The following is a 16162-nucleotide window of genomic DNA, read 5'->3' as shown; positions in this document are numbered from 1 at the left end:
AGGAACCAATCAGAAATCGGGAACAGAGACCCTGTGGTAGGCTGGTAAAGCCTACTGGCAAATAATCCTTCAGGTGCACTTCATTTACATCACCCAGAGCAATGAAACTAACAGAGCAGCCCCACATGTTCTAACAGTGACATAAATCAAACGCGCCTGAAGTAGCCCCAGTCCAGACTGCAGTGGAGAGGCTTCAGGCTGTGTGACCTGCACTCTCAGGTCCAGGAAGCTGATTTATGAGCACACTAAGCAGCTGGAATGAGCAGCAGTCAGGAGGCTGTATGTGGTCATAGGTCAGGCCCGCTAACCCCGGGCCAACACTATAGGTCCCTACTCAGCCTGGGAGGCAACTGGAGGAAGATGCTGACTCACATGTCAAGGTCATTATACTGCTGCGAGTGCTGGACTATGATGCAGGAGCTGGGGAGGGAGGTGTCGCTGGTCTGCTCGCTCGCTCGCTCTCCTTCTGATTCGCCCTGTTTCTTTCTCTTTCCGTCTTTTTTCTCTCGTTCACTCTCTCACTTTATCCTCCCTCTCTCTCTCTCTTCGCTGAGTGAACCCAGCCCCAGCCCTCTAAAAGGTCTTTCCTCCTCCCGCTTGTCCTGTAAACAATCCTAAGAGACGTGTATGTGATGGCAAGGGGCTCCTAGGACGAAGACCAGGACCAGTGAGGGAGCCTCCTATCCTGACACAGCCGGGAACCCCGTCGCGTCCGGAGAACGATTCCCTCCGACAGTCGCCGAGCGAATCCCCGCGGACGGCGCGCGTTGCTTAGTGAGCGTTCAACACAAACAAGAAGGAAAAGCAAAAAAAAAAGAGGGAGAGAAAAAAAAACGTGAGTCGGCGATGACCTCTGACCTGTTTCCAGCTCTGCAGGGCGGTGTCCAGCGTGTGGATGCTGTACTGGCTGACGTTGAGCGACACGGGGTCCACGAACACGTTCCCGTCCAGCAGGGTGTCGGCGGGCCCTCCGTGGGGGTCGGGGAGGCGCGTGGCGGCCGCCTGGCCCTGGACGAGGACGGGCCGGAGGAGGGGCAGCAGGGTGAGGTTCCGGTACTCCAGCAGGCGACAGTCCAGCTCCGTGGAGAAGCTGAGCTCCTGGCAGCGCCGGGCGCCGCCGCTCCACTTGCGCAGGAACGCCCGCGGCTCCTGGGCTCGCAGCACCAGGTACTCCTGGTCCTGAGGTAACTTCCTGTCGGGGAGGAAGGGGCGGAGGCGACGGGGAGGGACTGGAGCGGAGGAGGGAGGGATGGAGGAAGGGAGGAGGGAGGGAGGAAGGAAAGGAGGGAGAGACACAAGAAGAAACAGAGAGAGAAAATGGGAAAGTGCGTCAATCTACGACACCCCCAAACACCAGATATCAACTTGTAGACTGGCGTGGAGGTGATACCTGTGCCCAGCTGCTCCAGGTGGTGGCAGAGGTGCAGCTCCATCTGAGCCAGCTGGAGGGACACCCCCAGGGAGGGCACGAACCAGGGCGCGAAGCAGGAGTCCACGCGGGTACAGGCAGCCAGGGCGGTGGGCGACACCAGCTGGTCACAGGGCAGCTGGGAGCCGGACTCACTGTCCGAACTAGGGACCACAGAGAGGAGCTATTATTAGCGTGTGTGTGTCTAGGTACTCTGTCACTGGGTAGACCGTCAACGAGACCTCGTCTCACGACATTAATGGTACGTCGCGGTAGATGAATGCTGGTGGACAGTAATTGAAGTGAATGACCATTTGCTCTGTAATTTGCTGCTACTCGGAGCGCCCCAACACGAGCGGGGGGGGGGGGGGGTGAGCAGGAAGGAGGTGCGGGCTGGTAAGCTGCTTTAAACAGATAAGCATCACATGTTGACAATTTTCCTGACTTCCACTTGGCAGGGCAGTGTTATTTTTCTGGAGAAACCGGAGGAGGGCAGATGAAACGCAGAGCGAAAGGGAAGGGAATCAATTTTGATCAAAAAGGACAAATAATTTAAACATAAAGGAAATGTACTGTTTGCAGTATGATTATAATGAAATGCAGATGTATATTTTTCTTTTCACTGGATGTGGACTTTTCTTTTTTTTCCCTCTCTCTTCTTCCATGTTTTCCTCTTCCTCTCATTCTGCCCCTCTGGAGCTCTTAAACCCACACATGAATGTGGGGTTGGCAGCCGACTCGCTCAGAAATCCCCCAAAACCCGCTTCGGAAGAGCGGGAGGGAGGGAGAGGAAGAGAGCAAGCTCGACACCGAAAAAGGAAAGAGAGTCGAGAGAGAGAGAGAGAGAGAGAGAGAGAGAGAGAGAGAGAGGGGGGGGGGGGAGAGAGAGCGACCCAGAGAGTTGCTTCTCCTCCGAGGTGTGCCTTGGCAGGTGGGTCCAAGCCTTGTACGGCCCGGTTTGGTCCAGGCCAGCGTGGGCCACACCAAATGGGTCAGACACCCCAGCTTCCTGATTGGGTACTCTCAAGGGAAGCAGGAAGGAATCTGCAGCGGCCCTGACTGCCCCCATGGTGTGCTGGGAAATCTCATCAGGTTGATCCCAACTGCTTCCAAACTTGCCCCCCTCTTTTCTCTCTCTTTCTCCTCCCTCCTCTGCCTCTCTCTCCTTCTCCCTCCTCTGCCTCTCTCTCCTTCTCCCTCCTCTGCCTCTCTCTCCTTCTCCTTCCTCTGTCTCTTTCTCCTTCTCCCTCCTCTGCCTCTCTCCACCTCTCTCTCCTTCTCCCTCCTCTGCCTCTCTTTCCTTCTGCCTCCTCTGCCTCTCTCTCTCCGCCTCTCTCTCTTTCTCCCTCCTCTGCCTCTCTCTCCTTCTCCCTCCTCTGCCTCTCTCTCCTTCTCCTTCCTCTGTCTCTTTCTCCTTCTCCCTCCTCTGCCTCTCTCCACCTCTCTCTCCTTCTCCCTCCTCTGCCTCTCTTTCCTTCTGCCTCCTCTGCCTCTCTCTCCCCGCCTCTCTCTCTTTCTCCCTCCTCTGCCTCTCTCTCCTTCTCCCTCCTCTGCCTCTCTCTCCTTCTCCTTCCTCTGTCTCTTTCTCCTTCTCCCTCCTCTGCCTCTCTCCACCTCTCTCTCCTTCTCCCTCCTCTGCCTCTTTTTCCTTCTGCCTCCTCTGCCTCTCTCTCTCCGCCTCTCTTTCTCCCTCCTCTGCCTCTCTTTCTTTCTCCCTCCTCTGCCTCTTTCTCCCTCCTCTGCCTCTTTCTCCCTCCTCTGCCTCTCTCCACCTCTCTCTCCTTCTCCCTCCTCTGCTTCTCTTTCCTTCTGCCTCCTCTGCCTCTCTCTCTCCGCCTCTCTCTCCTTCTCCCTCCTCTGCCTCTCTTTCTTTCTCCCTCCTCTGCCTCTTTCTCCCTCCTCTGCCTCTCTCCACCTCTCTCCCCTTTTTCTCCTCTGCCTCTCTCTCCTTCTCCCTCTTTCCCCCTCTGCTCTTGGGCTCCAGATGTGTAGGGACACACTGCAATCTTTTGTGCTCAGCAAGGCTCAAGTCCTGCTCTGTCTCACTGGACGACACACACACACACACCACACACACAGGAAACCAGAAACACACTCTCTCTCCAACTCACCTCTGCTCGTCCCCTGCGTCCGTGCCGCTGTGGTTGAGGACGATTCTCCAGAGGTCGGACGCCACCAGGTCCTTCTGCTCATTGGTCAAGCTGACGCTGGGCAGCTGCAGCTCGCAGGCGCTGCTCTCTGATAGGCTGAACTCCCGGTAGGGCACAAAGGCCTGCTGGAGCTCATCCCAGTACTCCAGACTGCAGGGAACCTGGACCAGGACCACAAATACATCATGACAAGACCAGTAAGGACCAGGACCAAAACCAGGACAAGGACCAGTAAGGACCAGGACAAGAACAGTAAAGACCAGAACCAAAACCAGGACAAGACCAGTAAGGACCAGGACCAAAACCAGGACAAGACCAGTAAGGACCAGGACCAAAACCAGGACAAGGACCAGCCAGGAACAGGTCCAGGACGGGTCACAACCAGACCGAGAGGTCTGAGCACCTGGACCAGCCCTGTCAGCGTCCTCCTTCCCCCGGAGCAGGAGCCCCTGAGACCCCCACTCACACAGCAGGTGCTGGAGACCACCGACGCACGCATGCACGCGCGCATGCGCAAACATACACCCACAGCCAGCCCACTTGAATACATACATGACTGCAGCATAACTTTAAAACCCAATCAATGTTCTTGCTCTGTAACATATGTATGTGTGTATGTGAGTGAGTGTGTGAGTGCATCTGTGGATGAGGTCATGCAGTATCAGAGCGTTATGGAACAGGAATGCCACGCAGGTTTTTCCTGGTGGTTCTCCTAATCCCACCTGGCAGTGTTCTGCCGCCGGACCCCGAGGACACACGCAGGCGGGCCCGGCACCAGAACATGACCTCGCTGATATCCTATCCCCATGACGACATGCGGACGGGAGCGGGCCCACATGTGATGTCAAGTGGAATACGCTCATGACGTCACTTTTTCTCTTCTGACTTCTCCACAGGCAGGAGCCCGGGGACTGTGTGTCCTTGGTGGGTTGCCGTAGAGGAACGGCAGTGTCCGGCGGCCATGTTGGTGTGAGGTGGCTGCTGATCTGGCAGTGTGCGTGTGTATGTATGTGTGTGTGTATGTGTGTCAGCACATGTCTGTCTGCTTGTGGTGCCTGGTGCAGTATCAGCTCTGTCAGGTGTGAGAGTGTGTGTGTGTTCTCAGATAAACAAGGGGTTTCCAACCTGAACAGTACGGAAGGTCCAAACCTAAGCATCAACCATGGGACCAAGAGGTTATTTCTGGAGTCTGAAAGTGACATTGAGGTAGTCCAGTCTCAAACAGGACCCAAGCTTCCCTTACCCCGAGAGCTTGGCACCAAACCATCTCTTCTACCCAAAGGCCAGGACATTGCACCTCAAGACCTTATCAGCGAGCAGGCTAACTCAATTGACATGAGTCTGTACAAACGTTATGAAATCCACTCCCTACAGCATCCCAGAAGGGCCAATCTGCATTAGTATTAATCAGTGTGGAAAATCAGGAATAAGTTTAGGCTGAGCTCTTTTCAGTGCCTTTCTGTTTTCCCTGTGAAACCCTAACCTTCTGAGAGTGGAGTCTTGCTGGATGAGGTGTAAAAGCCTGTCCAGATACAGAGAGCCTCTCTGACAGTCCTGTGTTTTTACAGTACATTAGCTGTGACTAATACAGCCCTGCTTGAGTGCTGTCCCGCTAAAATAATATATATGTTGGCCCGACATTTCACAATACTCTCTCTCTCTCTTTTTGTCTCTCTCTCCCCCTTACTCCCCCCATCTCTCTCTCTCTTCCTTACTCCCCCATCCCTCTCCCTCCCTCCCTCCCTCCCTCCCTCCCTCCCTCCCTCCCTCCCTCCCTCCCTCCCTCCCTCCCTCCCTCCCCCTCTCCCCCTCTCCCCCTCTCCCCCTCCCCCCTCCCCCTCCCCCTCCCCCTCTCTCCCTCTCTCCCTCTCTCCCTCTCTCCCTCTCTCCCTCTCTCCCTCTCTCCCTCTCTCCCTCTCTCTCTCTCTCTCTCTCTCTCTCTCTCTCTCTCTCTCTCTCTCTCTCTCTCTCTCTCTCTCTCTCTCTCTCTCTCGAAACAGAGAGAAACGGCTGACTGGTGTTGTAGGCCCTGGGTGGTGTGTGGAAGGCGGCGTCAGAATCGGGTGGTGTAGCTATGCGGCGAGGGGGCCTGGTGGTGAGGCAGGACGTGGGCGTCCTCAACGAGGCGCGTCCCCCCCCCCCCCCCCCCCCCCCCAAACCCGGGGTGTGGTCTCGTTAGAGAGCGGGGACAGCAGAGGGACAGCAGGCCCAGCTGCAGCTGCAGTGTGAGGCCTGGCTCAGACGGGCACGCCTGGCACAGCGTGGCACCAGGGGCTGCTGGGTGTGGGAGAGGGGTGTGGGTGTGTGTGTTTGTGCACCTTGGGAAGGAACCCCCCCCACCCTCCGCACCCCCCCCCCCACCCTCCGCACCCCCCCCCCCCACCTCCCGCCACCTGAACTGACGTGGACAGCAGCTCCCGTGTTCCACTCTACCTTTCCCACACTCTCAGTATCCCAGGGAGGACGAAAGGAGAGCGAGAGCCGGGAAGAGAGGGCTTGTGGGAACACCTGCTTGTGATTGAGAGGGTGCAGGAGGTGAGAAGGAGCCACCATCCTCTCTCCTTCCTCTCCCCCTGTCTCCCCCCCATGTGGGAACTTCTGGGTGAAGAACCTCTGGGTGAACAACCTCCTCCCCCGCCCCCCCCCCCCCCTCCCTCTGCCTTCACCCACTGTATGCAAAAAAACAGTATGGGCAACACTTTGCCTCTGAGTAATGGCAGTGGTTAGAATTCCCCCTCAGAGATACTGGAACCTGTTGTGAAACCACAACTATTTAAATGCCGGAAATCTTGATTTTATAAAAAGTTAATATGATCTGCTCTGGGGACTGAGGGGGGGGGGGGGGGGCGGGGGGGTGAGTGAGAGAGAAAGAAAAAGCGAGTGAGAAAGTGGAAAGAGAGGGAGAGTGTGTTTCTATTATGGGCAAAGAAAACAGGACAGAAGAAAGGAATGGGACAAGTGCATGACTCTCTCTCTCTCTCTCTCTCTCTCTATTTGCATGAGGAGCGATGACATAGCAAATGACATAAGTCATTGTCTTTCCTTGTCTCTTTGATTTTTGTTAATTTATCACATGGTAATTTTAGAGCCCTGAGAAATGACCCTATTTTCTAGTCTCCATCTCCTCTACTCCCCTCTTCTCCTCTCCTCCTTTCCTCTCCTCCTCTCTTCTTTTCTCTTCTCCCCTAGAGAACTCGATGAAATTCAGGACTGGGCCATTACTGTTTTGGGACTTTTATTACTGCATTTCCGTTCCCTGTAAGCTGGACGTCCTCGGCCTCGGAGAAATCAAATAAAAAATGAAATTAATTGAGCTCTTTTGAAGTTTCATATAAAGAAAAGCAAATAAAAACCGCTGAGCGCCCGAGGCTGACATCAATTAAATCTGGATCACAATGAGCTGGCTAATGACGAAAGGGGCCTGTAACTCCCCCCCCCCCCCCCCCTCCACCCCCTCCTCCCCCGTGCAGTGTGAGTCTGTGAGGCCCTACAGTAAGAGCGGACTGGGAGTCGGCTCAGTAAAACAGATCCCCGTGTCTCATAATTACTCCACGATCACTTCTCTCGGAGAGCACGGCGACGGCAGATCCTGTTTCCGCGCTGCGGCCGGAGCAGCTCAGCTTTCCGTTTTTTGCTGGAGCAGGCTCATCCACGTGTTTTCACGTGTTTCCCTTCACGGATTTTAGTGACACTGACAAAGCTTGTGTGCTGCAGCCTATGGGCCTTGTGGCCTCCAGACCTATAAACCTCCAGAACAGACGAATAGAGACAGACAGACAGACAGAGGCTCAGGCCTCATAACTGTGGGTCAAATGAACAAACCCCACAATTGAAAGAATCTGAGGTAGGACAGACCGACAGACAGAAGCCCAAATGGCTCAAATGAAACATACGTTCAAAAGAACTTCAAGGTGAGCAGACAGACAGACAGACAGACAGGCAGACAGACAGGCAGACACGCCTCCGCGGGGGGTGGAGTCCGGCGGGAGGGCAGCCTACCTGCAGGGCGTCCCCCAGGTCGGCCGTGCTGATTTCGGGATCCTCGGTGGTGTTGAAGGGCACCGGGGTGATCCGGACAAAGGTCAGGACCCGGGGCTCCGGGTACCTCCACAGCATCACCCCGGGCACGTCCTCCGTCTCGCTGTAGAACACCACCTCGTAGGAGCCCGGGAGTCTCTGGGAGGCTGGGGGGGGGGGGGGGAGAGAGGTGGGAGAGAGAGAGAGGGGGGAGGGAGAGAGAGAGATGTTGCAATGACAGAGAGTGACAGAGGGGCAAACACGAGGACCCTCGTCCGCAGGCTCCGTGTTTTACCTGACTGGGCAGAAATGACTCGGACCAAAGTGGGCTCTCCACACATGCAGACCTACCGCAAACTCTCTCTCTCTCGAAGAAGAAGAACACACTTGTGTGTGCATGTGTGTACGCATCTCCTTGAGTTTCTGAGCCCTGGATTGGTTTATTGGTTTAGGCATGGGTGGGGTGGGGTGGGGGGGCAGGGTGTGGGGGCATATCCCTGCTCTGAGAGTCTGATGGGCTCTCTCTCCACGCCGCAGGGGCGCGCGCGCGGGGGGAGGGGGCTGGAGGACGTGGACACGGTCCTCTTGAGTGATGCTTGGATTTAGTCACGGCTGCAGTGAGGGGTTCCAGTTCCTCTGGAAGGGCTCCATGTTTATTTGAGAGAACCGTCAAGCGAGGGATTGCTGCTTTGGTTGCTCCCCCGGGAGAACAAACAGTGAGGTTCTCGTTCCAGAAAACGCGTTCTAGGCCTCTTTGGTTCCACCGCGAAATGATTTTCCTTTCATGTGAGGCGACGAGCAGCCCACTTGAAGGTGGACCATATATTGTTTTCACAGTGGCACAGATTTTGTTTGCGCCGTCGTGGATGAGACCAGGGTTTTCATGATGGTGTTTACATTCACGTCAGTTTACCCAGCTTCTACAGGAAGCTCCAGCTGGTCTTAAACACGCACACACACACACAAACCCACACACAAACAAACACGCGCACAAACATGTATACACATCCACACAAGCGCGTGCGTGAGTCCCTGGGCCAGTCTACTGGCTCTTCCTCAGAACACAGGCCCCTGTTCTCAACATATTGCCAGCAGATCCTGTCTCTGTCATTACTACTGGGAAGCCTTCCTCCTGCTCTTAGGAAACAGCCCCATTAAATGCATCAAAGACCAGCGGAGCGACGCAACAAACAACTTCGCTGAGGAGAGGGAGAGAGACAGAAACATGGAGAGTGAGAAAGAGAGAGAGAGGGAGAGAGAGAGAGGGGGGGGCTTGACCACAGCTGACAGGAGAGATAGCTGACGAGGCTCCTCAAGGGTTTGATCTCCTGCCCACCCACGCTCGTTTCAGTGTGTATGTGTGTGCGCAGAGGACAGTAAGCTCGGAGGGGGAAAAAAACGAAGAAGAGAGGGCCGCAAACACGGCTGTGTTTGGTGCAGAAGCTGACCTAAACCCAGTGACTTCTTGTCGAGGCCCACAGTTCCTTCTGGCTCTCTGGAGCACCGCCACACTGTGTGCTCACAGCTGGCCTGGCCACCAGCACGCTCCATCTACCCACGCCCCTGCACTGACACACAGGTGGTGTTCTCCAGGGTCAGCTGACCTGGAGGGAGGGGGAGGGAGGGGGAGGGAGGGGCAGAGCGAGCAGTGTGCACCCACCTGTGTCCTGGATGTACTGGAAGAGGCCGGTGCGGAGGTCGTCGGAGCTGACCTCCGTCCTGGGGCCGTGCGCTCCGGGGGAGGGGGGCGGCTGGGCTTGGCAGGGCTCCTCGGGCCCCCCTGGGGCGGGGGCGCCCCTCTGGAGGTAGGCCTGCAGGTGCTCCTGGACCAGCCGCAGACAGTTGAGGTGCTCCTGGCCCCAGAACACCTGCACGGCGGGACACGTATGGAGAGATGCAGATGGATGTGGACAGATTGAAGGCAGAATGATGATACATATATATCAGTTATAACCACACATAAGGAGACATATGGCAGTTATAACCACGCATAGGTAGACAGTAAACAGTTATAACCACACACAGGCAGACATTTAGCAGTTATAATCACATAAAAGTAGGAAAATGGCAGTTTTAACCACATGGAGGACAGTTATAAGGAGCTGTGTGGTAGATGTAGACTAGTAAAAACAAGATGGGGGTATTCCCCACGTCTCCTAGCACCTAGCCAGCAGCATTCCCCTTCTTCTCCTCATTCATCCAGCCTCGGGTTTGGCCCAAACCGACAGGAACCTCTGAGTCAAAATATCCTCCACAAACACACATGGGCATGCACACACGCCAGCACAAAGGCACACACGCACACGCACAGACAAGACCGCTGCGCTCCAGGCTGGCTCGCCGGATTCACGCTCAATCTTCATAACAGGAACATTTGGGGGATTTTTTCGTTTTTAGGAAAAGGAGAGGACAGAAGGAATTTCCGCGATTTTTTCGACCTTTGTCAGGACTTGATTCAAACGCAAAGCAAAGAGGAAGTGTAGGATTATGGAATACATATTCCTCCAGTGATCTCTGTCAGACACTGTGGACCCCCTGGAGGAGATAAGGTGGCACTGAGATACGACTGAAACACACAAACACTGCAGCAGTAGAGACTCATTTTCTATTTGTGTGTATGTGCTTGTGAGTATGTGTGTGTGTGCCTGGGTGTGAGTGTGCATGAGAATGAGTGTGTGTGTGTGTACAGTACGTGTCTCACCTGTAGCAGGCCTCCCTTCAGGTCCAGTAGCAGTTTGGGCTCCCCAGACTGGGGTCCCGGGCTGCCGCTGTGCCGACACCACCGGGCCTCCAGGGCGGCGCTGCAGGAGAACGGGCCCAGCAGCAGACGGCTCCTCTCCTTCAGGCCCGTCCGCACCAGGACGTCCTGGAACTCCAGCAGCACCGAGGCCCACTGGACCAGGTCTAAGGGGGCGGGGGGAGGGGAGGTCAAAGGTCACACTTGAAATGTTCAGTGCCGTACAGTAATCTTCTTCTTCAAAAAAAAAAAAAAAACAGCACAGATGTTTGTTTGGCTGGCGGGGCCAGGGGAAACAGGGACAAACACAGATCAACGGTATCTGTGATCGTCCGCACATGTGGACCTCCGCAGCCCTAAGACCAGAAAAGACCCTGTTTACTTCCTCAAAGCTCCGGCGGAGCTGGCGAGGGGCAGCAGGGGATTCTGGGATTGACCCGAGGTGCAAATGTGTGTGAACCTGCAGAACAAACAAACCAAACCCAGCTTCAAACTCGGTAAACAACCGGGTCATAGAGAGAGGGAGAGAGAGGTAGGGAAGAAAGAGTGGGGGGGGGGAGAGAGGGGGTCGAGAGACCAGCACATGAGCCCGTTAGCCGAGCAGCATACCGTAACAGTAGCAGCACACTTGGATGTTCCTCCCTCTATGAGTCATGCAGCCTGAGAACAGACCCTTTAATGGAGCTTTAAACCCAGCCTGAGACGCAGCAAGCCTATTCCAGCTCTTGTTTTGGTCCTGCTGTTTACGATAACCATGGGCCTAATCCCCCCTCACACACACAACACCCCCCCCCCCCACCCCACCAGCCCTTCCAGTTCCTTTGACAAACGATGGAGAACCAGGCGGAGGGCTCTCCTGTGTCTCCCCGTGTCCAGGAACATCTGATTCAGGAGGCCAGCAGCATGCTGGGGCATCATGGCGGCTGGTTGGGGTCCTGTCTGGGGAGGGGGCTATACAAGGCTGGCAGGGACTGCTCCTTTACGGGACTAGCAAGCCTGCTCACACTGGGGGGACTTTCCTCAAGGACTGAAAGGATTGCCGGCATTAAGACAGCTGACGGAACGTTTCCAGTCTGAAACGACGGGGATGGAGCAACACCCCTGATGACATCACAGATGTCTGAAGGGTACGCATCATCATATCGAGGGTCTGAATGTCCTGAGCTGTGGGAATGTAGCCACAAACACACACACACACACACACACAAAGAGATTTGGGCAGGGGACAGACATGTGAGCCTGCTACCTACATGCCACTGTGAACCAGCATATGGAAAAGCCATACACACAGATACACACACACAGATACACACACACACACACAGATGCAGCTGTTGTTCCGGGGGTGTTTGAGGTAGCTGAGTGGGTTTCCAGTTTGGAGGTCTGTCCCTGGGAGGTAGATGCTGAAACTGGGGAGAGGAGGCTAAGCTTCCCCCTGGGCCAGGCGGCTGTGTGTGTGTGTGTGTGATCCTATGGGCAGATCCAGGCGTGGGTGGCACAGCGGGACCCTAAGCCCTGTGTGAGGCTGTGTGTGTGTGAGAGAGAGAGATAGTGTGTGTGTGTGTTGGTGTACCTCTGGGACTAGGTTAGCCTCAACTTTGGCTCATCTCAGATCAGGAAGACACCAGTGGCGGTGGGGGGGGGGGGGGGGGGGGCAGGGTGGAGACCATAGTAACGGGATCCATGTTGGGCTTGTGGAGAGGTTTGGTGTGATTTAGAATGTGGGCAGGTCTCTGGCAGGCCTTATCTGACCACCACGCTGATTTACTGCATTGCACCACACTGCCTCCAATTAGAGAGCTCTGACGACATTACCACACGAGGAACATACCCCTCCCTCCCTCCGTCACTCCATCCTTACCTCTTATTCCCTCCCTACATCCTTAGCTCTTCCTCGCTCCCTAATTTTCTTCCCCCTCCCGACTCTTACTCTGTCACCAAACATTCCAGAACTGTCTCCAGGGTGCTGTTACGAGACAGGGTTCATTGTCGAGTTGTCGACACACCTCAGGTAAAACGATTCCCATCATAGGTGTTCTCTGGTAAGTATTTCACCCCCGGCTCCCTTCTCCTCCTCTTCCTCCTCCACTTCCTGTTACATCCATCTTAGTCTCGGGCCAGAGACCAGATGGAGCTGTGGAGCACACCTTGTTGCAGAGTTTTTTTTCCCTCTCTCATTCTGACATAATTCTTTTATTAATACTGAAACAACAATCTGGTAGATGAAAGAGAGGCCCAACAACACAGCAGGAGACATTTCCAAATATAAATCTTTTCATTTTCTGCCTGGTGCTGCTTTCCCCTGCTATTGAAACAAATTAATATGATTAATGGAGGTGAATGTCTTTCTTTAACCAGAATAAACAAACTGACAGAACCCTAAGTCATGGCGTTGGCCCTCGGAGAAACAAAATAACACATGAAAAAGGCTATAAATAATTAATGGTAGCCTGCGCTCTCTTTGTTCGACAGGCTGGAGTTTTCCTTTACGAGTCTACGGGAGTAAATCACATTCATCGAGGCGGTGGTGGTGGTGGTGGGAGGGGTATTTGAGGGGGAAAAAAGAGGAAAGACTTTGTGTGTCTGTACATTTGTGTGTGTTTGTGTGAAGGTACGGCAGTGCATGTGTGCGTGGGTGAGTGCGTGTGCGAATGTGTGTGAGCGTGAGGATGTGTACGAGCGTGAGCGTGTATAAAGTGTGCATGAGTGAGTGTGTGTCCTCCACAGGGGACAAGCCTCCATGGGCAGGGCCGTGAGACGGCGAGCAGAGAGATTAGGGAGGGTCTGGTTTCAGGGACCTGGGGCCATCTGTTCTTTCTGCCGCTACTTTTCTCTCTTTTTTTTTTCCCTCTTCCTCCTCTCCCCTTCTTCATTGAACTATAAATGCACCTCTACCTCTGGGAGCGTCCTTCTACTGCTTTTCATTAGAGCGGGATCCAGTAACACACCCCGGTGCCGACCCCGAGCCCTCTCACTCCATCTTGTCCCCGGGCAGAGAGATGCCCTGTCTGGGGCTGGCCTTCCACACGGTGTCTGTCTGACAGACACACACACACACACACACACCAAGGGGCTGGTGGAAGGCAGTCTGACAAGGGGGTCAGGGGGACGCCTCTGAGCCCCTCCAGCTCCCTCTGCACAAGGACTACACTCCCATCTCTCACCCCCCGCCCCCCTCCCCCCCCCCCACCAACCCCAGCCTGCCTCTGGTGGCATCCTCTCTCTTCCAGTAGTCCATCCATCTCTGTCTGCCAGTGGGGTCCTTCAGCGAGGCAGCCCTAGATTTGCCTGTCTCCGATTGCTCCCCACTCGGGCCCGTCCCCCTGGGAGTCATTCTCTCTGAGTTATGGGGGCCAGACGAGCGGCTGGAGCTCGTGTGGGAATCCCACCTTTATCTTCATCAGACTCCAGGGGATCTGTTTTCTGGTGTGGAGGGATATGGGAGTAAGTGATGGGGCTACTGCAGTAAAAACCTAAGCACTGTTATAGCTCTATTGTCACCACAGGTCTGGGGTTAATCTATAACCATTTGTCTTGTTTTACTGACGACAGGCCCTCCAAAACACAGGGGCTGGAAACATGTATCTACAGTGTGCAACTCACCCACAGCCCAGAACTGTTGGAATTGCAGATGAACTTCCACTTCAAATAATTGTTATCACCTGAAATCAGAATAGAGTCTGGAGATCCGACAGTAGAATTTAGACAGTAGATTACGTAATCGAGCATTTCGAATGTCGAATTTAGGATGTGGAATTTGGTTTCGCTCGAAGTATTTTCAAGTGTAATGAGAGTGAACTCCCGACTCCAAACCCTTCCTTCTAAATATACACCCGTCCACATGATGAAGTCATCAGTTCTGCAGCACCTCCAGTCATTTCCCTAATCCATCGTGATAACAACAACATGATGAACAGCCAACTCTGCTATGTGTTGCTTCATACCTGCTGTTTTACTGGCTCCGCAGGCTGCAGGGTGTGTGTGTGTGCGTGTGTGTCTGTGTGTGTAAAGAACATGCCTGATGTTCCAGGGTTGAGGAAGAGAGCTTGGTTGACAGGACGGCTACATTTGACACCCGTCCCATGGATACCAACAGGACATCAGCACCATGTTTACAGTTAACAAACAGGCAGAACTAGGTTCAAAAGGCCCGTGCTCCAATCAGGAGACAACCTCCACCCTCCCGCCCCCCCACCAACTAAAAATAACCGCCTTTAAGTGAAGGTATAAACTTTCATACGAACACAACTGTAAAGGGCGCTTTCACTGTTTTTCCATTGTTTTGCCTGCCCAGTGTTTTCAACTGTGTTTACCAGAGTCAACACATCAAATGTGGATGAAAGCTGCAGTGCTGGTGAAAACCAGAGCAGGCCTCCAGCTCCAACATGGCCTCATGGCCCAGTTATGCAGATTGGAGTAAACAAGTGCAAATTGTTGAGGTTTTAATTAAAATTTTCGACAATCATTTTATCTGAAGTAACCCTATATATAACATCTGTGAGACAGATGCAGGCGTTTAAGGGCCCAGATCCAGTCAATCCTCGCCCCTCCCCGCCCCCCCCCCCCCCCCCCCCAGCCTTCTATTACGAATCCTCCCCTCTCCCTCCACCCCTCTCTACCCTCTGTGCCCCCACCCCCCCCTCCCTCCCTCCCATCCCTCTGTCTCCCTGTCCAATCCCCTACAGGACGCCCTCCAACCTCGCCCTCTCATCCCTCCTCCACCCTCTTATCCTTCCACACCCAGCTAACCCCCTCCCGTTTACCCCATCCTCCACAGCCCACCAGCCCTCCTCTCTCCCATCCTTCTGCAACCCCTGCCTCCTCTCTCCTGTCCTCCCCTACGCCCGTCCATCGCTATCTGGTCTGGTCCTGAGCCCCAGGGTGCCCCCCCCCCCCTCCGTCCCTCACAAACTCTCCCCTACCTCCGGGAACCCCCCCCCCCCCCGATGCTGCCTGGCTCTATCAGCCTGGGGGGGGGGGGGGGGTCACATTCGAACCCTGACACAAGCCAGCCTTCTGGTTCTGGAACCAAGGAAAACACGAGCCGTTACCGGATCCTGGGAGCCGCATGCGTGTGCTGCTACAACGACAACAACCCTGCTGTATCTGGGTCCATGGCGTCATAACGTGGGAGGGCGACCAAGGCCCCGCTCCTCCCGCCTCCTCCTCTCTCTTCTCTTCCCCCCCCCCCCCCCCCCCCTCTCGTTCTCTCTGGTGTTTCGTCCCTGCCTGCCTTCGTTCTTCCCTTCCCTTGTTCTTTCCCTCTCTGCTTGGTTTTCCTCAGCTTCTGTCAGCAGCAGCGTATGTAACCTTGACAGAGGCTCTGGAAACATCCAAACACCACATGTTCATCAATAAACATGAACATACCAGAGAGAGCTGCTCTCAGCCAGGCCTGGGACTGCCAGAAACACCCCACCCGAGACCCATACCCACACCCTGGCCTCGACACAGAACCAGGTCCACAACCAGGGCCTGAAACCACAATGCTAGACAAGGTCCTGATAGTCTACCCACCCCCTTCTGCAGGGGGCTGGAAGACAGGACAGAGGATCGGGTTCCAACCAGAACCTGGTCATCATTCCTCCTCGGTGATGTCGCGGTTACGGGCCAGATCACATGACGGTGATGCAGCACGGGTCATTTCCTGCTCCGAGGCAGGGAAGTCTTTGCTTCCCTCCACACTAAGCCGGACGGGTCAGACGACAAGAGGCTCCAGTTTCATTCCGGAGCCCAGAAAACAAACCGTGGCCCGCAGGTCACACATGTGTCAGTGTGCTTGTCCCCGAGTCATACCATAACAACATGTGTAGCGCTGTCTCAATGCAGGTAACATAACCTGAGCCTATA

The 16162-nt window shown here is 54.8% G+C and overlaps 1 protein-coding gene across 4 annotated transcripts in view; it reads right to left on the bottom strand.

Moving 5' to 3' along the window:
* vps13b (vacuolar protein sorting 13 homolog B) overlaps positions 1–16162 on the bottom strand; it is a 226534-nt gene that overhangs the window by 40612 nt on the left and 169760 nt on the right. For all 4 annotated transcript variants that reach the window (XM_084708357.1, XM_084708365.1, XM_084708349.1 and 1 more), the window contains 6 exons: positions 10277–10479; positions 9236–9443; positions 7558–7742; positions 3520–3719; positions 1391–1572; positions 859–1229 (listed from right to left, as the gene is read on the bottom strand). In XM_084708357.1, the coding sequence (XP_084564483.1) occupies positions 859–1229; positions 1391–1572; positions 3520–3719; positions 7558–7742; positions 9236–9443; positions 10277–10479 (1349 nt within the window). The remainder of the gene's footprint in view (positions 1–858; positions 1230–1390; positions 1573–3519; positions 3720–7557; positions 7743–9235; positions 9444–10276; positions 10480–16162) is intronic.

The sequence above is a fragment of the Hypomesus nipponensis genome, chromosome 2 (assembly GCF_054491055.1).
Source record: "Hypomesus nipponensis isolate SF chromosome 2, ASM5449105v1, whole genome shotgun sequence".
Lineage (NCBI taxonomy): Eukaryota > Metazoa > Chordata > Actinopteri > Osmeriformes > Osmeridae > Hypomesus > Hypomesus nipponensis.
This window is presented reverse-complemented; position numbering and strand designations above follow the sequence as displayed.